The 26,478-nt window shown below is 38.6% G+C and overlaps 1 protein-coding gene across 3 annotated transcripts in view; it reads left to right on the plus strand.

The window, feature by feature from the left end:
- The window catches only part of STK32B (serine/threonine kinase 32B), a 173,848-nt gene that overhangs the window by 76,659 nt on the left and 70,711 nt on the right, over nucleotides 1–26,478 (plus strand). For all 3 annotated transcript variants that reach the window (XM_064653248.1, XM_064653250.1, XM_064653249.1), the window contains one exon: nucleotides 14,343–14,516. In XM_064653248.1, the coding sequence (XP_064509318.1) occupies nucleotides 14,343–14,516 (174 nt within the window). The remainder of the gene's footprint in view (nucleotides 1–14,342; nucleotides 14,517–26,478) is intronic.

Here is a 26,478-nt window from a genome sequence, read left to right on the forward strand (position 1 = left end):
TAAGAGGGTAAGTCTGAAATGAGCTAGTAAAGATTTGACAGAGTGAGCAGTGTTTCAGTCCATCTTTTTTTAATTTATTTTAGTATTTTAGAAATGTCTGCAATTAAGAAATGAAGTACATCATACTAAGAAGAATGTCTGACAATATTAGTAGGCATCTGCATGTGATGGAAAGCATTATGCTTCAGCACTAAAGTTTTAAATTAACTAGTTTATTGACCAAAAACAGGAGAGGCTTCTTGAGTGAAACCTTTTGAGTGTCTGGTTTTATTCACCAGGGATATACTGGAGTGGAGGAGATTCTCTGGGAAACTGTCTGAAAAGTGCTTGTGTATTTCTAACAAAAACAAAATAATATGAACCATTTATTGCAGTAGCACAGGGAAATTTTAGTTTACAGTGAAGTCAGGAAGATGGAAGGGTATGATTGGAAATCTGTCCAATTCCAGTGAGACAACTAGCTACAGAAGGTGTATGTGTGCAAGGAAAGATTGACCTGCCTTTTTTAGGTTGCATACAAGGAAAAATGAAGGGTTTTGTGTAGCTCAGAGGAAAGTCTTGTTCATGCCTAAACAAATGAAAAAGAAAGGCACTATTTTAAGCCTCTCAACCCATGCAGGGTGCCTCACACACAGAGATACATGAACACAGTCACTGCAGTGTCTAAGTTTATACACAGCAAAGATTTATACCTACTCTTAACTCCAACTCGTTTTCATTTATTGTTCATTCACTGAAGTTTTTCATGTGCTGAAGGTTAAATTTTGTTATGATTGAAGCTTAACAGTGAGTACTGCAACTTCAATGTTTCTTTGCTTCATAAATCTGAAAAAGGGACTCTTGCAAAATTGTTTCTAAAACAGAACAGTGTTTGAAGTTAAAAGAGAGTTTGGAAGTCATTTGTTGCAATCTATACAAGTTGGACTGCTGAATTTTGGGTTCCACCAAAGTATGAGTCCAGACTTGCAACACTCTTTTTTTCAGAAGCTGCTATTGTCCCAGCACAATCTTATTGTTATGTACTATAAAACTTTGGATTATTTGGTCTGTTTGAAATCCTTGTTTAGTAACTAATCTTTATGACTATAGATGTTGGTAATGACATTTTTTAAAATCTTCCACTAAATGAAGAATTGTGAACCTCAAATAATGAGGTTGTGAGAGAGGAAAGAAAACAAATCCTCCATGAGATAAATATCTGCTCAAATTCTGTCCTTCATCACTCCTTTCATTGTATGTAGCCCCAGTCAGAGAGCTAGTTATCTGTTGTAATGAAAAGACTGCCAAATCACAGAGTTGTTTAGTTTGGAAGTGACATCTTGAGTTTACTTAATCCAAACTCACAGCTCAAGCAGAGTTCCCTAAGATAGGTTGCCCTATTTGGGATTTTCGTATCTCCCCAAATGAAGACTCCACATCCTCTCTGGGCAGCCTGTTCCAAGGTTTGCCGACCCTCATAGTGAAGAAGGGATTCCTGTGTTTCATTGCCTATTGTCTTGTCACTGGGCACCATTGAGAAGGGTCTGTCTCGCTCTTCTTCGTTTCTGCCCCTCAGGTATTTATACACCTTGATGAGATCCCCCCTAAATCTTCTCTTCTCCAGGGTGAACAGTCCAGGCTCTCCCAGCCCTACTCATATGAAAAATACTCCCAGCCCCTATTCATCTTTGTGGCCCTGCACTGGACTCTCTTGCACTCAGAAGCCGATAACCGGATGCAATACTTGAGATGTGGCTTCACCAGTGCTGAGAACAGAGGAAGGATCACCTCACTGGTGACCTGCTGGCAGAATTCTTTCTAAGGAAGCTCTAGGATGCTTTTGGCCTACTTCGCTGCAAGGATATGTTGCTGGCTTTTGGCCAACTTGGAGTTCACCAGGAACTCAAGATCCATTTCTGCAAAGCTGTTCTTCAGTCAGTTAGTCCCAGCATGTTTTGGTGCAGGAGGTTGTTGTACCTCAGGTACATGTTTCACCTTGCTGAACTTCAGGAGATTCCCCTTTGTGAATCTGTTACAACTACACCCAATTACATTCTTGTCCTTCATGTGTTTGAAAGTTATTTCCAGTACTAGTTACTTCTTCACCTTCCTAAGGATTGAGGTGAGTCTGACCAGTCTATAGTTTCCCAGATTTTCCTTCTTGTCCTTCTTTAGAATAAGAGAGACATTTTCTTTTTTTCCAGTCTTTAGAAACCTCTTTCAACTGCTCTGACCTTCCAAAGATATTTGTCAGCAGCCTTGAAATGAAATTAGGAAGCTCCCTCAGCATTCACGGGTGCAATCCATCAGGACCCAAGGATTTACCTATGTCCAGCTCATTTCCGTGCTCCCTAACCTGGTCATTCTCCACTTAGGATCCTTCTTGCACCAGATTTTCCTTGTCCTTCACATCCCTTGCCACACTCAACTCCAGGTCAGCCTTGGCTTTCCTAACCCTCTCTGTAAGATCAGATAGCAACTATGTGCTTCTCCTGGGTCACCTGCCCCACTTCCACCTATTTGACACTTATTTTTTCTTCCTGAGTTCAGTTGGGATCTCCTTGTTCATTCATGCTGGCTTCCTACTTCCTTTGCTTGATTTTCTACTTATCAGAATGGACTGTATCAAGCACTGAAGCAGGCTGCCCAGGGAAGTGGTTCTGGAAGCATTTAAAAGACACGTACATGTGGCTCTTAAGGACAAGAGCTGAGTTAAAGATTGGACTTGATAGACTTAGAGGTCTTTTCCAACCTAAAGGATTCGATGATTCTATAATTTACAAATAGATCAAGCTTTGCAAGTTGCAGACAGAGCTCTGAACTCTCATCTCAAATGCAATCCATGTTTTCAGTCTAATATTCCCCATGAGTTTTTTCCTTGCCTACAGCTTTCCCAAGAACCTACTTTTCTAGGCAAGCTGTTTCCTGTATTGGTAGTGGGGCACCTGTTTGTGTGAGTAGCATCCCTGAGTTCATCACATAAGCTGTCTGTTGCTTGCTTTAATTGGAAGTGTTTGAGACAAGCAGGGGACAAGAGAGAGTAGTTGGCACTATACACATAATTGCTACGGCTGTAGTGCCACGTGCATATGAAGGGCTATAAATTGGCAGTGATAATAACACAAAGTGATAATGAAGAACTTGGTGAACACTCACCAAGTCACAGCACATCTCCAACACAGCTGAATAGATTTTAGAGGCTGCATTCAGATGAGAGTATCCAAAAATCCTAAGTGCCTTCTATATATGCTCTAATTCACACAAGCAGAATAGAGTGCTCATGTGTAATTGTGATGTACCTATTTTAAAGAAGGCTATAAATAGAACAGGAGCTAGTGGAGACTTTTCTTTAATCCACTCAACAAAAGATATATGAAAGATAAAACACTTGGGAAAAAAAGACTGATGAAGAATGAAGCTGACTTTGGACTCAGAGAATAAAGCTGAGTGAGGCTGCTGAAAGCTGCTGTGCTTTTCGTGACAGCAGAACAATTAAAATGAGCTTTGATGATATTGCATCCAAGTCTGCTAAAAATCCTAAACAAATAGACTGAGAAACGAGCCTATTTTGCATTCATTTGCAAGTCTTACTTTATCTTTGGTTTGATAATATTTGAGAAAACACAGACTTTATCATGAGACTGTGCTATTAAGTCTACAAGTATATGAGCAAATGAGCCAGAAAAGTAATTAATTTTCTCCTGAAAAACAAATTATCAGAAAGCACTTTTAGAGACAGACCACTTGGAAAAACAGAGCTCTTATTATGTGGGAATAAAAATGTTGCCAGTCATAGTAATTGCTAGCAGTGTGTCTGGGTGGCTTTTTTTCTACTTTTGATAGTTCATAGTGCACCAAAAATTCATCCTATTTGTCTGGAATTTTCTAGGTCTTAAGCAAGTGTTCGTGAAGGTTTCAACTAATGTTGCTTATTGTCTACAAAGTTACCTCCCATAGTGGCCTTCCTTGGAATAAGTTCAACCAGCCCTTGTCTACAAGATTTGAAGTATCATTGTCCTGGATTAGAGAGCAGAGCTGGGACATGGCACTGCTGAGCCAGGGAAGGGAACTAATTACAGTCTTCCACTACCCAAGGGTGTGGTGGTGATGACATAAAGATGGCAATATCTACAGATGGAGAAAAACTCATGTACACTGAAAGGATGAGTGACATGAGTGACATAAGTGACATAGTGCAGCAAAAGAAATCCCAACTGGATGTAAGCAAAAAGTATCTTCAAAACTAAATGAGTGGTTGGAACATGCTTCTTGGAGAGGTTGTGCAATTCCCATCCTTGGAGATTTTCAACACTTCCCTGGACAAGACCCTGGGCAACCTGAACTAGTTTGAAATTAGCCCTGCTTTGAGCAGAAGGTTGGACTTGAGCTCTGGAGATCTCTACCATCCAAAATTATTCTATGTGTCTATCTTAATGTTCACTGAACACTACTTAATCACTGAACACTACTTAATCACTGTGTAAAAGATCTTATATGACTGTGGGCCATAATCAAACCCTGGGTATAAAATCTTTAACCCTAGTCTAGAAGAACAGAAAACAGTAAGAACTCTTTCTTATTTAGTAGATGATCACCTATATTTAATCCCATGGTTTCTTTCATGGTTTTTCTACCATATTACAGAAGACACCATGACTAAGGACAAAGAAAATACCATACTGTCATAGAATGGCTAGGGTTAAAAGGGACCTTAATGATCATCTAGTTCCAATGGGCAGGGACACCTTCCACTAGACCAGGCTGCTCAAAGCCTGGACTTGCACACTTCCAGTAATGGGGCAACCACAGCTTCTCTTGGCAACGTGTTCCAGTGCCTCTGATTAAAGAATTTCTTCCTAATATCTAATCTAAACCTGCCCTATTTTGCTATCTAGAGTTATTACCATAATCCACATCCCAAATGACCTCTTCCTCCCACAGCACGCGCAAAATCAGAGTCAGAAATGAAAAAGCTTCTTTTAGGTAGAGCAAAGCATTAGTTGGTTAGGTGAGGGAGTAAAAGAAAAGCTGCTCTAAGCAAGCCATCTCAAATGATCAGGACACACAAAGAATTTAAACAGTTCAAAACAGCAGTGATCAATAATCTGTAGTTTGCTCACGCAAAAATAAAGTAATGAGGTTTATTTCACTAGCTGCAAGCAAAAGTAAAACAAAAAACAACTGTTGTTTATTTTGCATTTTGCTTTTACATGATTAGTTCATTACCATTCTTCACTGCCTGCCTGCGGCCTGATTGTGTATCTTGTGATGAGCTGAGCCAAATGCCGTGACTGCATATGGGAATGATCATAGAATCATACATAACATGGCCTGGGTTGGAAGGAACCTCAAAGATTATCTTGTTCCAAACCCCAGGCCATGGACAAGGGTGCCTTTCACTAGACCAGGTTGCTCAGAGCCACACCGAACCTGGCCTTGAACACTTCCAGGGACTGGGCACCCACAACCTCCAGAAGTGCCTCACCTCCGTCGCAGTAAAGAATTTCTTCCTTACATATAATCTAAACCTGCTCTCTCTCAGTGTAAAGTCTTTTCCCCTCGTCCTGCCACTACATGCTCTTGTAAATAGTCTCTCTCCATCTTTCTTGTAGGTTCCCTTCAAGTACTGGAAGGCTGCAATTAGGTCACCACAAAGCCTTCTTTCTTCCAGGCCAAACAATCCCAACTCTCTTAGCTCTTCCTCATAGAAGAGATGCTCCATCTGTCTAACCAATCTGGTGGCCCTCCTTCTCACTCCAACAGGTAGATGTCCTTGCTGTGCTGGGGACCCCAGAACTGGACATAGTACTCGAGGTGGGTCTCACTAGGGCAGAGTAGAGGGGCAGAATCACCTCCCTCAACCTTGTGACCCCTCTACTTTAGATGCAGCTCAGGATACAGTTGGCTTTCTGCAAGTACACCCCACTGGCTCATGTCCAGATGACCAACAGTTCTTTCTCAGATCAGAGGGGATTTTTGGTCTTCCCAACCCTCTGCAGGGAGAAAAAGACTTTTCCTGCATGTGAAGATGAAAACTAAACTGTCTCTAGTGGATAACCCTTGGCTGGATGAGAGCTAATGATATTGGTTATATGAATATAGACTATGCTAATAAGTCTGTGACATGTCTCTTACTGTCTTTGTTGAGACAGAAATTGTAGCCATCTTTCAACTTAATTTCAGGCTATATTTTATTTAGGCATTTTTCTTAGCTGTCCCATTTGGTCACATCAGAGCTAAATAGAATTTCAGAAGGTATTTCAAAAAAGTATAAACAATTCTCTACAGAAGAGTTGCCCTGTTCTCAAAAGTTTTCTTACAGAATCTTGAAAGACATTTTTATACATTTTTAAAGAAATATAGGAAAAATAAAGGAGGTAATTGTCCTTTGTTTTTAAGAACATTTGGAGAAATGACTTTTGTCTTTCTGAGCTTGGAAATAAACATATTTCCATTTCTTTACAATAGACTTCTATTAAACATGTTGCAATCACAAATTTCAAAATCCAATAGCTACTGTTTATCCATTTTCCAAAAGAACGAAGAAATCTATAGAAATGTAAGCAAAACAGACATTATGAAGGAACATTTCCAACACACCTTCATAAAACTTGCATACTTGTATTTATGAAGTTCATGAATCTTGAGACTTTGTCTCTTGAGGCTTGTCCTTGTGCCTTGGCTGGTAGAACACAAAAACTTGATATTAATTTGATTGGCTTGGACACTTTATTTTATGAAATATCTATTTCAAAGGTAAGTATTTGCTATTCCCGATCACAGTGGGTGCAATATTTTCAGCACACTTTCTCAGCAGAGGCAAGTTTGTAATGATTAGATGTATGAATGATCAAAGCTGCTATTTTTATCACCTATACTATAACCTATACTTACATCAGTTTATATTATGGCTGTATTATAGTCCATTATACCTATACAGGAGAGCTTTGGACTGTTATTTTTCTTCTCTGCTTAGCTATTCAGTGTACAGTTCTTTGGCAAATGCCAACTTACTCAAGCCTTTAAGTGGCCTGTTCTTTTTCAATACAACAAGTCTTGGGTAAACCTATTACTTAACACATGCTTAACAGTGAATGAGAAGTATTCTATAACATAGTTACACAAATTGGACTGTTAAAAAAACAAAGCAAGGGAAGCATATCCAGAAATACTGGCATCAGGATTGGTAATTACACCTTCTACTTGTATCTTAATTGCAGGGTAATGCATTAGCTGTACATAATGATGATGCAAGTTGCCTATAATCCCATAAATTAATTCTGCATTAATTGGTAATAGCTTTGAATTATAAGTACGGAATGTTATGCTATATTTTGATGTCATACAGGTTTAATATTTCTTTAGAAATCAAATATTTCTAAATTGTATTATCTATAGCATATAAATGTTGATAATTTTTTTAGATTTTAACATACTCTCTTACCAAATCCAAGCAGAAAATTTCCTAGATTTATGGGCTAAAGTGGTGAATTTTTACTAATTTTGCAATTGCTTTTTTCTATATATTCACACAAAACTAATTTGAAGCATACTGCTTGTCACATGCTACATACAGACTATCAATTCTGGTTTTTTAATTTTTTCTTCTGTTTTTTGCATCTTTCACATAAATGTGTAAAAAGTAAGTGTGATATATTATGCAGTATGTTTTACTTTATAAATGAAAGATAGAATGCTGATTTTCTATCCCAGAAAAATATAAACCCACTTGTATATAGACTCTGCCTGTAAAAATTACAAGCCAGTTAGATATGGGATCCTGGTTATTTCAAACAATAACTTTAGTAATTACTTAACTTAGGTACCTGGTGACTTTTTCATGCTGTGTGCTATGCAGAGAGAAGGGAATAGTTTTCTCTGCTCTCAAATCCTTCAAGGACAAGAAGGACTGGGAAAGCTCCCAGAGCAGTGCTTGTACTGGAAGGGTGAGAGGGCAGTGCAGCTGGGCAGCCACATCCCTGTTTCAGCCTTCCTCATCTGCATCTGTGTTTGCTGTTCCTTGTCTAGGCTTGTGAGTGCTCAGCCCTGATCACTTCACTTCCTGTTTCCTAGAGAGACTCTAATAACATTTTCCATTGTTCTCTATCCAGAAGCAGTTTTGATGCATTCTTATTTTGTGCAAATCTTAAGAGCTCTGCAGAAGCCAGTCTTGGCTCAGTATATTTATGACATTCACTGGTCATCTTTATTATGCAAATACAGCTGCAGCATTGATTTCTTCTGTTTACCAATATAGCAAGATGACTCTTTCAAATCAGGAGTCATGTAGAGCTATACATAACGTAAAAAAAAAGTCAGTAACAATTTTTCTGGTAAAAATTTGTTTCATTTATGTGAAAGCCAAGCAGAATCAGCTGTGGTAACATGTTGCTTCACACTGGTTTTCCAGCAGAAGGGAGGTCTTCATTCAAAAGCTTGTCTTTAAGTAAAAGTCCCAATTTTCAGCCTTGCTGACCTTTCAAAAAAGGGTTTCCTGACGTTTTGGATCCACAGCTTACTGGCGTAGTTTCCCAGGAGATTGCTATAAATTGCATCCCAGGAGCTCTCTACTTTGCACTGTCCTGTAGAGGACCTGAAGGGGACATCAACATCTCCAGTGGGAAAATCTACAGTAAGTAGCTGGGGCTTCATGTCACTGAAAAAATTACCACCTCCCTTTAATGTTGCCAGGGAAAAACTGAAAAAGGATCATTCTTTAATTTTGTAATTAGGAGATACCAAGGATCAATCATTTGTCATATTCAGTAAAAAGTAGAGGTGTTATCTGAATGTATTAATTGTGCATATCTTGCTTTAAGTGATTACCTCAGGTTTATGAAGTTTTGCTTGGGTTTAAAGATGAAATGTTTGTAAAGTCTTCTTAATATTATATAAAAACAAAAATTAGATATCATTAAAACAAATATACAGATATAAATATGGAAATAGATATAACTTATTTGAAGAGTGCTCTGTTTAGATGGTTTTTTTACGGAGGATTTTGTTCAATGGTAGTTTATCTTCCAGTCTGAAGATAATAAAAAATTCAATTCCCTATTTCTATGGGCATTATTATTTTATTTTAATTTGGAGAAAGGTGATTCTAATGCATTAAAACTTTTCTTCAACCAAGAGAAAGCAGACCCTGTAATTAGAACAGTGTTCCTATAACTGGGTCATGACACTTTAAAAACAAACAAAAAAACCTATTACTCCGAGTCATTTACTCTTTCATTTCAAGGAGGATTATAATTTTGTCTTTCAAGTTAGTTATGTATTATCAATATTCAATATCAATCAATTAGTATTCTATATAAGTCGCAATGCTACAATTTATTCAGTAGGTATTTCTCAGTTACCTGGTTAACATAAAAATCCCAGACAACCTCTGACTTTACTTCAAAAACCAATCAGCCCTTTTGTATGTCATTTGCCTTTGAGCAGATAAGAAGCTTAAAAAAGTAAAATTACAGTATTTACTCAAAAACTAATCTCCACTGGGCTAGTTTTCCACCAGCCCCTCTCCAATCTGCAGCAACATTTTCAAAGATTCCTTTTTCCTGTGGCCAATATTTCAGTTGTTGTCAATTTCAATTCTTAGATCAATAAATCAAAAGCTCTTATTTCTTGAAATATTGAAAAAGCAAGAAGCTAAAGGTAATATTTAATTTCTTATGTAAAGAAAGAAACTGGATTTGTGTAAGGGAGAGAGACATTGGACTAAAGTGCTTGTGACCATGACAAACCAAGCTGATCAAAGCTGGTGTAGGCAGAGTAGAAGCAACACTCTTTGGTACCCAACAGGACCTGAAGAAACTCCTGCTCTGCATTCAGTAGCTTAGAAATTGGTAGCTGCAGGATCTACCTAGTGGAGTGCCCATCAGCTCCAGAGACCTTCTGCTGTTTGCCTGCCCAAGCTCTTCTCTAGGTTGTAGACCTAGTTTCACTGGGATGAACTTTACCCTCCAGAAAATATCTTGGAATGGTCTTGCAACACCTTTAATTGCACTGTGGTCTGATCCAGATAGTCAGAAAAACATCATCTATGCAGGTTTGACCCAACTGGATCAACTGTGCAGGAAAGACACCATTATCCATGACTGTGGATGTAAGGTTAAGACGATGTGTGTCAGATGTGATAGAATCTAGAGTGGGTGAAAAAGCCTGCTAATATACTGAATATGTCCACCCACGGTATCTGTTCTTTCAAACTGTGCCTATACAGCGTGTATCTTAACTACACTGCTGTACTCAACACTTCTGACAGGATCAGCAGAGTTACACAGACACATATCAGTACAAATGAAAAAAAAACCCAAACTCTGGCTCTGAGTTCAAGAGCAGAACATCAGAGAGAATATATGGAACTTCTCAACAGCTGTGTCTTAGTGTGCAGCATTCAACTTTCAACATCAAAGTAAGACTGACCTGTGCTCCATTCACAGATCATGAGAGATCACAGAATCATAGAATACCAGGTCGGAAGGGACCTCAGGGATCATCAGGTTCAATCTTTCCTTGCCAATCATGGTCTAGACAAGATGGCCTAGCCAAATCTGCTAAGTATCTTATGCAGGAAGGCTTCTTAGTGCAAACTTTAGCCATACTTCTGAATATGTTCCAGTTTAGTTTAGGGAAGGGGGGGGGCTTTTTGTTGCGGATTCTTTTTTTTTTCCCTTTTTTTTTGGTTGGTTGTTTTGTTTGTTCTGGTAGTGGGGTTTTTGTTTGGTTTTTGTTTGGTTGGTTGATTTGTTTTGTTTTGTCTGTTTGGGTTCAAAATACTTTCTTCTAGAGGTACAGTCAGTTCTGGGAGCCTTGTAGCTCTGTCTGCAGGTATTGCACTAAATATGTTTACCTGAGAGACAAGACATAGTAGCAGGAGACCAATCATTCACTAACAAGTCTGATAAAATCCATCTGTTGTCACCCTAGCCTGGATTCCCAGAGATGCTAGAGTCCCTGAGAGTCCCAGGTCAGTGAATGGGTGGACGTTGGTTGAGCCCTGGAAGAAAACAATATTTATTTCCACAGGGTTCTTTGCTCTTCACTTTGCTCCTCACCAACTCTCTGGTGACTCCTAAGGTGGTTAGGTGTCTAGTCTGACCTAGTGTGGTTGCTGTTGTTACAGAGTGTGAACAGAACTAACAAGCAACCCTCCACATATGGCTGTAGACATGCTCTTCTATGCAAAGAATATTAAATCCTGACGTAATGAAATGGGACAGAGTAACGGCTCTTTCTAGTTCAACTTTTTGATCTGTCTTTTAAATCATTAACCATTAACAGATGCACTGAAAGCTTGCCTGGGAGATGACAAAGGACCACCAGTCCCCACTCACAAGCACAGGAAGCCAGGGTCCATCAGCAGAAATACATGCTTGGAGTGAAAATCCAGTCCCACCAAGTGTTAGCATTCACCTGGATGTGAACAAGATTTCACATTTATTTCTGGATAGTTCTAGTGAGTCTTTTGTCTAGACTGAACATGCATGGGTACACTTTGAAACACACTCACAATTTTCCCAAAAAAGGGAATAGTCATTGAATTCAAAAGCAAGTTGACAGCAGTCACTTGCCTTCACTTTCTGCCTGAAAAAATGACTCAGGACATTTATATATCAAGACTGAGGTTGCATCAGAACCATTTCTGTTGACATATGATTTTAGACATCAGAAGTTCTCTTTAGTCCCAGACTAGACACAGTATTTCACTTATTTAAGTAGAGTTTTCAATCTGCAAATTTCATTTGTGATCTTTTTTTTCATATAAAAAGGAACCAAACAAAATCTACACTTTACTCAAGCAGTAACTGAAGAAAAAATTAACATTTCTGAGAGGGTAGTGAGGCGCTGGAACAGGTTGCCCAGAGAAGCTGTGGATACCCCATTCTTGGAAACGTTCAAGACCAGCTTGGATGGGATTTGAGCAACCTGTTCTAGTGAAAGGTGCCCCTGCCTATGGCAGGGAGGTTGAAACTAGGTGATTTTTAAGATCCAACCCAAGCCATTTTATGATGATTATTCTACCTCTGCTCAATGCTACAACTTCTTCACTTAAAATAACAGCAGTGTCAAAAAAAGAAAAAAAAATCTTAAACATAACTACATATTTAATCTTTGCTTCTGCGGTTTCTCCAGTCTCAGTAATGGGCAATATTTGGAGGAATTTGACTATAATTGAAGCCCTCTGGGTTTTTTTAGTGTGTATGTGTGTCTCTGTGTTGCAAAATTCTGCATCTCTAGAGGTGAGCAGACACCATGTGCCACCTACTTTGTGTTTTTCTTCAGATGTTTGACTTATTGAGAAGTAAGCTTAATGCAAATAAAATGACTTTCCCCTCCTGGCATTTGGCAGTCATACAGGACTGTAACATAGGAGCAGACTACCTAGAGACATTCACTTCTCAGAACTGTGTTCAGAAAGAATAGCAAGCATTTAAATTCAAAATGAACCATCTGTGACAACCCCTAAGCAGTGCCTCATTTCAGTAAGTGCAAGCCTGGGAAAGAAAGTGAAATTGTACATAACTGTCAATTAAAATAATCTAATATAGACTTTTCTGTCTTTGGGGAGAGGTCAGGTACATATTTTCTGGAAGCCCACTCTTTTTCATTTCCTTAGCCTAAATTTTACAGTTCAGGAGAATGGAATCACATCTGCAGCCAACATATATTACACATCTCATGGGAGAAAAGGTGCTGGAAAAGGTATTATCAATGTGGATCACCTCTGAGCAGTTCATATCCACAACTGGTACCAGACAATATCAATTCATATCAAAATTAATTCTAAAACAATATCTAAGAGTGATTTCCCATCAGAAATAAGGTATTCACCATTCTCCATTTGGGAAATCTAAAATACTGTATCTTAGACAGTTGTATTCAGAAATGAAATCAGGAGAGTTTCTGTCAGTTCATTCAGACCAGAAATAAACAGAGCAATGGCAGCATAGCCAAGGTAAGTAGAAACACATGGAAATTCCTGCTTGCCAAGCACTATATATTTATATATACACTATATATTGGCTGGCTACACCTTTAGATTTACAGGATTTAAATCAGATCAGAATTTGGTCCTCAGAGTATTCAGCAGGCAGTTCTGGGAAACTGTCCAGAAAAATTCAGTTAGTAAGCATGAAGACTCTGTCATTTTATAAGGTATAAGTTGCTGACTGAAAAAAAATACGTATTGTTAGGCAGTAAAATTACAGTTTTATTTCTTATTGAATTTGGAGCTACGCTGCCAGCTGTAAAAAAATACCCAGCTAATAGAACATTGTGTATATTTACTGAATCTGGAAAATGCCATTGGGACAGCAGCTCTCAATGCTGCCAGGATACTTTCCATAGGCACTGAACTACAGTTGGATGTGTGTGAATACCAAGTGTGTTTCAAGGCCTTCCATTTTATTGGTACTACTTTGTAAGGCATTTTGTCAACTGAATATGTATATGGTTATTTAAAAATGTAAAAACCTGAAAGGTATTTTAAATACTGTTTTATCAACATTCAGGTGTTAATCTATGGTTAAAATAAGTAGTATGGCAGCTGTTCAAGCTCTGCTTGCCTTCATATCCTGGTTTCACCTGGGAAAAAATTAGTTTTCTTCTTAGTAGAACAGTACTGTGTTTTGAATTCAGTATGAGAATAATGCTGATAACACACTGATGTTTTGGCTGTTGCTCATTTTTTCTTATCCTAAGGCAAGGACTTCTCAGTGGCTCATGCTCTGCCAGTGAGGAGCTGTACAAGAAGCCAGGAGGCAGCATGGCTGGGACAGCTGACTCAAACTGGCCAAAGGGATATTCCACACCATAGAGTATCGTGCTCAATATAAACTGGGGGGGATTTGGATGGGAAGGGCTGATCGCTGCTGGGGAACAGGCTTGATATCAGTCAGGGGTTGGTCAGCAATGGTGTTGTGCATCACTTGTTTTTCTTGGGTTTTGTTTCTCTCTCTTTCTCCCTTTTCATTACAATTATTATTAGTGTTATAATTAGTTCTACTACTATGTTTTACTTTGTTCCTATTATTAAACTGTTCTTATGTCAACCCAGAAGTTTTTACTTTCTCCTGATTGTCCTCCCCAACCCACTGGGGGAAGGTGGAATGAGCGAGTGTCTGCATGTGACTTAGTTATCACTAGGGTTAAACCATGACACTTGAATATGCAGAGTCCCACCACAATCAAAATCTAGTTGCAGAATTGGACCACAGCAGTACGAATGCCTTTCTGTGTATACCTTTTGAGCAAATCATGGACTTGCCATAAACAGATCTACTTAATGAGAGCCACCCCTAGGCACAGCTGTGACTAACCATCAACCCTGACATTTCAGCTATAACTCTTTCTTCCAGGTATTCCTTTCAAGACGAAGAAGACATGTTTATGGTGGTTGATCTCTTACTCGGAGGTGACCTGCGTTACCATTTGCAGCAGAACGTCCACTTTAATGAAGGAACTGTTAAGCTGTACATTTGTGAGCTGGCGCTTTCCTTGGATTATTTGCAGAGATACCACATCATTCACAGGTGGGTGAATTTCATTTGAGGAATGGGCTGCTTGCATTTGGCAGAGTAGAGGGATTTTATCATATATCTGATTACCTGGTTCTGTTTATTCAAAACGTCTGAAAAGTTTCCATTGCTATCCAAGAGTGAAATTTGGCTCTGAAAAAGTTTTTTTTTAAGTGGTTTTTTTCTTTTCACAGCCATTCAGTGGCCTTGTATCCTTCTCACACTGCCCTTTTCTTGTTCTGATCTCATACTCTGATATATGTTTTTAACATATAACATGTAAATACAACTATAACAGCATCCTGGTTGCTTTTAATGCATTTTTAATTCTCCAGTACCCTAATGTTCCTGAACACAAAAACATTGTAATCCAGTACAAGAGCTTCACACAACAACATCAGGGAATGGTCATAGAACCAAAGGCTGAGAATAATTTGTTTATTTGCAGAATCTGCCTGAAGGTCAGGAGGAAGAGAGGTGGAGATATAGAAGTAATAGTAGAAACCAATTGGGACAATGATAGATGGTGCATCCTTTTTGCATTTTTTGTATTACAACAATCTGTTATTTTTCCTGCCTTAAAATGGCAATCAGATTATTCATTTCAAAAAAGATGTCAAGGATCAGGGTCTCTTTGTTTTCCTTAAGCATTTTGGCATTTAACTGAGGCAGCAGGGATAACATCTCTTTTTATGTTAACACAGCGACAGTGAAATTATAAAATTATGGGCTTGAGCCTTTATTTTACTCTTTCTAGGTTAAATTCAGGATTATCCTTTATGATTTACGGTGGTCAGAATAAAAAAAATAATTAGTTCTGTGTGTTACCAAGGCTAGATATGACTTCTAGAGACCAAACAAAACTAAGTTGTGCCATAGATCTTCCAGTGTCCAGTACAAACAATTTCCTTCAAATATATTAATTGAGAGTTTTAATCCCATCCACCTATCAGAGCTGCCTCATTTTACAATAAAAATCCAATAAAAAGTATTATCTGACTTGCTGAAGGGGGATGGCACGCATGAAATCTCTCTGATCAGAGATGCGATGGTAGCTGGGTGTCCTGTGTTGCTGAAACTGCTCAAGACAAAAGTCCAGAAAACATTGAAAAACTTGTTCTGCTTGCACTTAAAACTCCAGCAAATATTGCAAGCAAGTTCTGGAATTTTGTATCCTTATTACACTGTTGTTATTTCAATACATTTCCATGTATTTTGCATAAATTTCCTTTCTTAGTGACTATTTTAAAAGTGGAGCTCAGAATCTCAGCTGACCTTTGTTTCTAATGCCTTAGGAAATGTTCCCGGTGAAAAATGAATTGATGAGCGCTTTTCTCACCTTCATTTTAATGACAAGACATTTTATGCAAATAAGGGTGGCAAAACATTCATGAGAAAATCCAGTTTGTAATCAAAACTAGTATTTTGCTAGAAGTCTGGGGCTTAAAAATGTTTCATAGAAAATCCTGTGAAACATAGCAGATGTCTTGAAAGAATGAAGGATTGAAGTTATTGTGGTTGTTCATAGTTTTTGTGGCAGTGTCCGCCTTATCATGGTTCCACTATGACATTGGGCATACACTTTGACCTCTTCTGTGTTACTTAATCATGAAAAGTAAGCACTTGACTTTACTTAACTTTTTCTTTCACACAGGTTGTAGTGACTTGTTGATTTGTACTGAGGCAGGGGAAGGCATGAGAGTCTGGAGCTGGTTATTGTCTCCATTTGAGGGCAAGTTCTGGGATTTGGTTTTTACTTTCACTCTACCACAAAAGTTTTGACAAAAACAGGTGTGCAAAAATACTTCTCTGTCAGCCTGCAATGGGTCTCACTGGCTGGTTGGCTGGAACTGTTGTTTAGGGTATAAAGGATATAGTTCAGGACTTTGCTGTGTTATAGAAGAGATGTTTATTTTGAGGCTGGCAGACCTGAGATCTTAGTGTGTCTGTCCCACTTCACTGCTTATTGCCCAGATGTCCCAAGTGTGGCACAAGGAGTCTTTTGTCTCATATTCCCACCAATTACTGCAAAATCCCAGATCATCCACATGCCAGTGAACATGTTATTTAGCCAAGTGAGTCCCAGAACATTCTGCCTTCTATCTAGCCACCACTTGGAACAGCAGTCTGTGGGTTGGGTCTTCAACTGCCTTAAATCTCTGTAGCATGTCTGGCATGCTGACTTAAATTGGTTCAGGAGCAGAGCCAGCACTGATGCACAGTGAGGAGACATCTAGCCATTACTTTATCACTGCAAACACACCATCTCGTTCAGAGATGAAATCAGTGAGCTGGTTGCTATTTACACTTTGTGGTAGCACACCTTAGCAATATCACTGTTACCAGGTGCTTCCAGTCAGCATTCACACACTAATCTACAAAACTGTATTGGGTCTTTCATTCTAAAATGAATGCATTGGCAGCAAAGGGGAAGAAAAAGGTTAGTGAGTCAGGGAGTCATTGAGAGAGTCCCCTACTAAATTTTGTCTGGGCTACAAAGAAAGAATAGACTAATGATTCATCAGACTGGGGAGGTAGATTTTCAAATTGGAGTACTATAAAGAGCTGAATATATGATGTAACGCAGCCCGGCTAGGGACATGGGGAAGTTCACTCAGGGTTTGACACAGGTTGCAGGGTGGAAAGGAGTGAACAACTTTATTAAAATGGCTCCCCCTTTTATGGGGGAGCTGGGAGAACTTTCCAGAGTATGGTGAATAAGGGGAGGAGTTTTGGGAAAGAGGAACAACGATTGGGTACAGAGTATAAAGGGGAGGGATAACAATAGAATATGCATAAGAAGGGAGTGGAACTCTTGTGGGAACGAACCATTACAACATAGGGATAGGGACAAACCACTATTAAAAAACATTAAAACAGCCTTAAACTTGTAATTTCTCTCCATTCAACAGTCTCAGTCAAACAAGTCGATTCCTCTTCTTCCGCGACTTCTTTCAATGCCACAGCCCAGTGCTGGTAGCCTTTTCTCTCTGGTTCTTCGGAATCCTCATCCACATGATGTGTGAATCAGGAGCTTAACTCCTCCTAATATTTACAGATGTCTATGAAATGTGTTCAGGTTTCCATTACGATTGCATTTGGCAACACAACAGAATGGGTTTTTCTAGACTAACCTGTGGCCTCAGGAGTTTGCTACAAAAGGAAATGGTAATGAAGGGGACAAGAATTATCAGGCATGAATGGAGGGATGCAGAAGCTTACAGACCAGTACTGTGCCATTCCCCTTGGAGATGTCTTGCCATGCTTCTGTGTTTGTGGATGTGCTTAGTGGTGTGTACTTTGAATGTGGTGATCATTTCAGCAGCAGAACTATTGTCCCTGCAGGGAAAAATTTATCCATAAATAGTGTAAAAACACTACTGTTCTGGTGTATTTATGAAACTGGTCACTTTTATTAATCACATCCATGTGTATAAAATCCATATTTTTCATGCACAGTCCTGCAATAGTGGATTTATTTATTATGGCACAATAATGAATGCTGCACTGTGTCTCACAGCTCTGTTGTAAATATTTGCATGTACACAGATGTTCAGCTGGAATTATAAAAACTTAAAAAAGGAAAGCTAAATTTTCAAACTATTATTTGAAGACTATTCTGGGCAATTCTTCAATTAACTTATACAACAGCTAATTTAATATTGAGATTGTTGGTCACAGGTAATAGCTACTTTACAAAAACTTATTTTCTCACAGCCCTGCTATAATTATATTTTATCCACATTTCTTGCATGGAAAAATAATTCTTTGAAAGCTGGACGAACGGTGTTTATTATAGCCCCTTGGGTCCCAGTAAACACAGAAAGGCTTCTGACAATACACATTCTCAAATGTTGGATCAAATCTAGTGTTCTGCCATTTCAAGATGGTATGACTAAACACATTCTCTCCAGAGCTGCTTGAATAATACCAGTGAATAACATGTTGGACAAAAGTTTTCCCATCAAAAGCCGAATAAACTTATTTCAGCCATGAGTAACTCAGTCTCCTCCTTTCAAAATGTTTCTGTTCATACATTTCAATAAAACCACCTGCTTCCTCACCAAAGTAGGCTGCCCATTCCCATTCAGGCAGCTCTTCCGGCAGTAGCTCCAGCGCTGCCTCTTCCAGGATGCTCTTGCAGTAGAGCCTTGGCTCGGAGCAGTGCTGGCCCTGCAGCGCTGCGGCTGCTGCCCTGCTGAAAAAACCCCACATTTTCACTTTCTAAGGAGACAAGTGTTAACTGCATTGCCCCTACGACTCTTCATCATCGTTTGGCTCCACTGGTTTTCATCTAGCTTAGAAAGGAGGCTGGATGTGGCAGATGTCTGGAAAGGAAGTCACAGTAACCTTCCAGCACAATTTTAGGATACTGGACTATCTGCTCTGTTTGCCCTTGACGCTTTTATTTCAGTGAGGTTTTTTAATGCAAAACCATTTGTGTGTGTATGTGTACATACATAAGCATACATAAAAATTTTTTTGAAACACAATATAACTGAAATCAGTCAGGCTTGGCAGATCTATGCTCTCTGCTACAGTGATTACCACTCTGTTTCCCATCCCTGCAAGTTCCGTTTCCATTGGAGAGTAGCACCAGAAGCTATTCCAGCTCTGAGTAACTCAGCAGCAGTGCAGAGTGGGCAAAAGCTAATGGAAAATGGTAAAAAATAGAGCAATACATTCTCCTCTGCCAGATGATCCACTGCAGAGTAATGGTGTCTTGCTGCTACCAGCTAGACAAGATGTACTTTTGTTCAGCACTAGACCTGTTTGTTCATTATCATTGAATGTGGCCTTTCAAGTTGTCCAGCCACCAGGTGAATAAGAAAATATATCTAAATGATTAAACACTTCTTTAAAATGAGCCTTCCCAGTCTCACTTGTAACACCATACAGCAAAAGAACAAACTTTACTTAAAAATCTTCCCTTTCTAACCTTGTCCATTTAGTATGTAAGCACTAAAAAGGTTTGAAAGTTACTTGAAAATGGAAAATTTGCCCCTTGCTGTTTTTCACAGGTGTTACAGGCAGAATAGTGCCAATCTGAGATTTGGTTGGACATACTAAATAAAACATCATTCTTTACAGATTTCTGCTCATACTAGTAGTTTTTTCTTGCTGGTAAATGTGTGCAGATGAAGAAAAAAATGTAATAGGGTCTGAAGTGCATGAAACAGGGAAAAAAATAATCATAATATGACTACTGTTCATAAGCAGTACCAAAGATTATTACAGGTCAAGAGGCCTGTCCATTAATTTTCTTAGTTTGCCTTCCCATGTCTCTTCCATGACATTGTATTACGTTCTTTAAACAAGTGCAAGCCCACATTATTTCCAAGGACAAATTGCAGGAACTGAGCAGTAAGTTACGTAAGAGAAGCAAATTAGAAAACGTATCAAAACCAGTCAAAAAAGAAACACTGTGCAAACGACAAAGCCTAGAAAAGCTGCTGAATGCTTATGAAGCAGTACTGATCATAAAAGAAAGTGATTCACAAATTCCAGGCACAAAAACTACTTAAATTTCAGTCATGCACTTAAAAAAAAATTAAATATCACAAGATATAAATATGCAGAGAACAAGCCTTTCAATTTCTGAACAGAGTTCTCTACCTACAAAAACAAATTAATTTACTTCTGTTTAGCTACAGAAAAAGTTATTTTATGTACCAGATGACATACTGCAAGCAGATGAAGGTGGTTTGGAAACAGAAATTTCCATATACTAAATTACTAATGGAGTAAAACTGGCTGTATTGGGAAAGAGACACAGGGAACACTCTGAGATGTATGACGCCCCATCAGGTGCTCCAGTTCCTGCCACGGGCACTGATATAATCTTTTATTGTGGGCATAATGCACTCTCCCTTCAACACTCAATTGAAATACCAGAAGACACCCATTACACTCTGATTCCTTTGACATCCCATTGCTGAAAGATCCTCTGAAGTCATCAGGGGATTTTTTGTTTCCATACAGTTTTCAAGTGAGTAGAGTAAGTCACCCCTTGGCCCTTTCTTTTATCTTCCTTCTTCTCATTATTGTAACATTGTAAGAATATGCTCACATGAAAGATTTTGTTTAGCCAAGGAAAACTAATCTCACAAGCCCTAGATCATTTAATATGTAGGCGTCTGGTCAATGTTAAGAGATGGAAGACCTGACCTATAGTCTGAGCTAGGCCAACTATCTTACATTAGGTAACAAGCTGCTAGTGGCCAGAGATAACCTAAGTCAAGGCCATCCCACGTTTGTTTGGGCTGTACACATCACAATAGTTGGTTCTCTTATTGATTTTTTTCTCTGTTTAAAACCAGACACCTAGAAAAATGTAGATATGATCTAGACATAGAGGAGTGTATGACATGCATCTAGGAGAAAAAAGTTTGTCTGAATCATAATTTTTATACACTGATTTAAAGGTTTCCCTGAATCCTTCTTCACCTCACTGTAATTTAACTGCAACCAAAAAAATATACGTGAGATTTTTTTTTTCTAAAACTGTAAAATCACAATGCCATCATGAGAGCATTGTGGACTTATATATGTCTGACTTGCTCCTACTAGCTGTAGCTCCATACTCCTCACTACCAGAAAATACAGCTCTCTTGGAGCAAGATAAAGCATTTCCAGAGAGGGAATCAGCACTTCATGCTGTCCATAACTAAGTACACAGGAACACGGAACAGTGCAGAGAAATTGTGACCAGGACAAATTCAGATTCTCTGACACATCAGGAGGTACAAATCTTTTTGAAAATGGGCAATAAAAAGCTACTAGGGAATTATCTTGCTGTAGATCTTGCTGTGCAGTGAGTTTGAAAGCCAGCACCCAGCAGGTCCATGGATACGTTGGCTCAGCACACTCTGTTTTGTCCTTATAGATATTATACACCAGTTTGCAAGTTCCATGCTCTGCATTTCCCACTTTCCAGTCACTAAGGCAGGGAGTTTTTGGCTTTTTCATTTATGTCTGTCTTCCAGAGCATTTTCTTCACTCCCATACATTTGTTCTGGGGTTATAATGACTTTCCTCCAAACTGCTTCTCATTCCTGCAGAGTGTACCCCCACCTAAATCAGCAGCCATCACCTGCATGTGTTCCTGGTTTTCCCTTCCTTCTGGTTTTCTTTAATAATCCCTTTACATTAACCTACTCTTTTAGGAAGAGAAATCTTATACAAGTAGTGTTTAGGCACATGATATGTATTAAAATGCTACATATCCCTCATCTTCCCAATTTAGTGCCCTATTGATGGAAAATGAAATTAAATGGTTTGTTTTCTTCCTTCCCCCACTCCTCAGTATTAAAATTTTGATCATGAATTATTTTTAGACATTCAGACGCTGAAGCAGAAGATTCTGACAGCGTTGAAGCAGAGCTTTATACTCAAGATTATCTCAGGTCTCCATCCACAAATCTGATCTGATAAATGCTACTTTTCTGCTTTAGTATATTGCTAGTTTCTTTGTGGCCAGTATAGTGTGAATGTTATCAGAGATATCTTTCTTTCACAGAAATCTGTTTCAAATTTTTGGTGTTGCTTTAAAGCTTCAAGAGACATCTCCTCCCAACTGATGTATGTTAACAGAGACCACCATATTAATAACATGTTGATATTGTAATTCTAAATAAAATAATCAAGAGTATTAATGACTACATTTAAATATTTTTTAATAGGTAATTAAAATTATTAGGTACTCCTTCTAGGGAGTCAGAAAAGTATCCACAGTACTAATTGCTTGTCTTGCATGGCATTGCCTGGTTTACCCTGGTTTTGTGACCCTCCACTCCCTGCCCCAACCTTCCCGTGCAGCTGGGAGTGGAGGAGAGGCTGAACCAGAGAGATCAAACTAGCAAGGATGTGAAGTCCTAAACAACAAAGCAGAGAATAAGAGCTAACCATCTTTGATACAAAATTAATCCCTTTTTTTCCAAAGCTTTGTTGTTCATGTTATTTTAAAAGTATTCTGATATGTTTGTATCTTGGAAATTCACAACACTGTGATTGTGTGCAGGCATATTCTCTCCACTGCAGTGGCAGATTTGTATGAAGTGTGCCTGAGTCATTTTTTGTTTGTAGTTAGTGAAGAAATTTAAAATCTTTGATTAAAGTATGTAGATGGGGAAAGGGGATATGGAAAAAGACTACAAATTTCATGCTTACGAAAGTATAAACCAAGAGCAGCATATGGACAATTGTTTCTTTCTCCTATTTCTGCTTCAATGATGGTAACATTTTTTTCAGCTTGGATGAGCAACACAGACATGAAGTATTCCATCTTTCCCTTGGAGATTTCCTTACAATGTAAGGGTTTTTTAATATATGGTAAAATAACAAGGACTTAAGAAAAAAAGTGCACAGTTACTTGATTTCCTCATGCCTGCAGTAGTCTTCTGTATCTCAGGAGTTGAGTGAACTGTTCATAGTGTGGTAGAAGGCATTTCATTAACATTTATTGCAATTTAAGCTTCCTTCGTGCCTTGGAAATGCATTGAGCAGCTTCCAGTACAGCTTTAGTATTTTAGGTGAAATGTGGTCTCCTTTGTACAACTTCTGACTTCACAGATATACAGAGGGATGAGAAAGAATGGGAGTTGTAATAGTGATCATCTGACAGTTTCTTCTTTCAAAATAAATTATCTTGTGGATAGGGACTGCAGTTAAGATACAGATTGCCATCAGATTTGTTATGCTTAAGTTGCCTTTTCAACTTTTTTTGTCTTGTATTTATTCTCTATAACCCTCTTTGGGAGCTCCTCAGGGCACTCGCTCAAGGTTATTTTCAAACATTCCTATATTTTCTGTAAAATCCTATCCCAATTCCCTTGGATGGGTTTTACAGAGGAGAAAGCACAGCAGCTCAAAGCTTTGATGTATGACAGACAGTCCTACTGATGAGCCTCTGCTTCTCCCTGCATTTGAGTGCACAGCTTACATTTATTGTGGGGGAATTTCCTACTGACCCAGTGGGGATAATTGCACTTTCCTGCAGCAGAGGAGACAAGGCAAGGCTGAAATTCAGCATTTACGGTACTCTTGCACGTGCAGAACTGCAGTCAGCAGGGGAAGACCCTAAAATATGATGCCAAACTGGGGCCTTGCAATGTGGGAACAGCCCTTGGTAGGCAGTACACGTTCAGTGAACCAATTACACATTCAATGAATTTATTAAATTGAGTTCTGGTGAATTTGGTCATTCTTTACAGTGATGATCAAAATCATCTCTACTAACAACATCTGACTAACAAGAATGAGAAATAACCTCTCTCCAGTGGCTACCAGTTTTTATTCAGACATTTATCTTTTCATGTTGTTATAAACATGAAAATTTGGTACTGTTCTGAATGCAGAGGAGTTCCTTTCTAGTCTAATAAAAACCCAATACAAAGGTGGAGCTTCTTTGGTTTTTTGGGGTTTTTTGCCTTTCTCAGTGAGTGACTATTTGGTGTCTAATCATGTTATAGTCTCACGGTTTATTTCAGTGATATTCTTAGTGTGCATTTCACACTTTGTTTTTTTAAGGTTGGGGGTTTTAATTATGGACACAGGTTTGTTAGAAGATAAATAAAAGCTTTTTATCATAAAGCTGTAGGCCTTCTTTCTATATTCAGATCTGTCTTTACTCTGCTATCAGGTTTAGTTCAGATTGCAATCATTTTGAGGTTCGAACCATATTTTTCCTCTGGCTTTATTCAGCCCTTAAATTGAATTAGTTTTTATTAAAAAACAACTCATCTTTCTCTGTAGTTTTTACCATTCAGCATCAAATGATGCCCAATGGAACTGGAATGCTAAAAGATTTAATGAGTGATAAAAAAACACTACAAGAAAAATAATAGTACAGAAGGTATCAATTTTTTAACAATGTCAGAAGAACAAACTGGTTGGACAGTCTTACACTGAGCTCTAAATGTCTGGCCTATGAGTTCACAGTTTGGACCTTCAGTGAACATGGCTTATTTTTCAGTCAGCTGAGCAGCTATTCTTTGGAGAGCCAGTCACAGTAAAAAGAGAAACTGAAGGCAAGATAGAAGAATTTGAGCATACCAAAAAGAAAAAGGACATCATCTACCTGCATAAAGTGTGGCAGAGATGCCCAGAGGGGGAGTAGGAGGGCTAAAGAAGAGACGTGGGAGTGCAGAGTGTGGGATAAGATGTGGGCAAGAGAAAACTACTGTGGAAAAGGTCAGACCCTTAAAGCTAAAATAAATCAGGAGTGACCAGAGAAAGTGAACATGGGGGCACAGTAACAGAGGAAATAGGGGGTTGATGGCAGTATATGAATTCCAGGTGAGAGAGATAAGGTTTACTAAAGGCTGAGTGGCTTTGAGTATGTCTTTCTTCATCACTGTAGTGGTCAAACAGCTTTATTCATCAGCTGTGAAAACCTCTACTCCCAGCTCTGCAGATAAAAATTTATACACTGACATAAAAATTAATCTCTCTGTGTATTCCTAGGACAGGTGATGATGTGGGGAAATTCAGTTTTAGATTTGCTAAGTTGCTCTCTCAAGTTGCTACAATAATTAAGATATGGTCCTCATTAAAAATATCAGATCAACAGGACTACTCAATGAGTGTCAGAGGTCTATTTTAATGCAAGTAAATAAACAATAATTGATGTATTGTTAGTAATCAGTAACAATTACTAATATAGTCACTTAGCAAGACTTGCTGAGTGGGAAACCTATTGCCAGAATGCTGCATTTCTCAGCTTTTATGCTAATTAAGTGTATTAGTTATCTAGAATTCCGTCTTTAAAACCTACAGAGAGGCACAGCATGCCTCTTAATTTGAGATGCTGCAGAATTTTCCCCCAGTGGTGCTCCTTCAGCTCTCTTCTGCAAATCTCCTCAGCCACAGAAATGCTCTACAGATGCACCACAATGCAAACACATGCACTTACATATGTAAAGAGAGTTAACACTAATTAAAGTACCAGCTTATTTCCCTGAGTCCCAGAGCACCTCTACTGCTGAAACTAAGAATTGTGAGCATATATTTAAGGAAGTACATTTCCAGCAAACAGTCCTTTATCTTATCATTATTGTTTAATATTTGCTTTTGGAAGATAGAGTGCCCAAAAGGAATAGCTTATAAGATCTAAAGCTGAGAAATGGAATTATTAAGCCTGAATTGTCTAGATTTTTGTACATATATATCAGACCTCTTCAGTTAAGGGGCTCAGTCATTGCCTGCTCTTCCCTCCTATGAAACACTTGGTCACCAGTTTCCTCACATGAGACAGAATGTTATCTCCTTGAGATGAAATACGGCTCCCTTTGTGCAAAACCAGCTCCGTGTGGCAGTGTCAGGTTCCCTGGGTGCCACAAACAGCTGAGCTTGTGAAGGCCCCCTGTCTGTAGGGAAGAGAGGAACCCCTGGGCTCCTTCTGCAGACATCTCTGTCTAAACCCCACACAGATAAAAGACAATACAGAACCTCAGAGGCTTTCATGCTGCAAATGAGTAGGATGTTCTATCTGATGGCAACAACTAAAAAAATTCTTGAGTGTGCAAGGTGTTTTAACTACGGCACAATTAATCATGTATGAAGGATTGCGTTGTTCATGGTGTAAGATGACGTCAAACAAGACAATGAGCACCAGAAGCGTGACTCCTACTGAGGCTTAAACACCTGCCTGTGCCTCTGTGATAACACCTTGCAATAATTTGCCTTGAGAACATCCCCAGTTGTTTTCATAATTCCACACAGAATGCAAAATTTTTCCTCTGTTTTTAGAAACTTAGTTCACAGTTCACCAAGATCTAAATGCAGGAGTCTACTTTTTTAGTTGTATGTCCAAACAAGTGGATACATAGTCAACACAGCTAACAGAATCTAAACAGCTATTCAGCTCATCTAAAAATAGGCAGTTATCTGAATGGCTTTTATACTCTGCTGACAGTGTTGTTTATACATTCATTGACTATGAATATATATATAGATGCCTAATTCACAATAGAACCTA

This window comes from Pseudopipra pipra, chromosome 4, assembly GCF_036250125.1.
Source record: "Pseudopipra pipra isolate bDixPip1 chromosome 4, bDixPip1.hap1, whole genome shotgun sequence".
Taxonomy (NCBI): domain Eukaryota; kingdom Metazoa; phylum Chordata; class Aves; order Passeriformes; family Pipridae; genus Pseudopipra; species Pseudopipra pipra.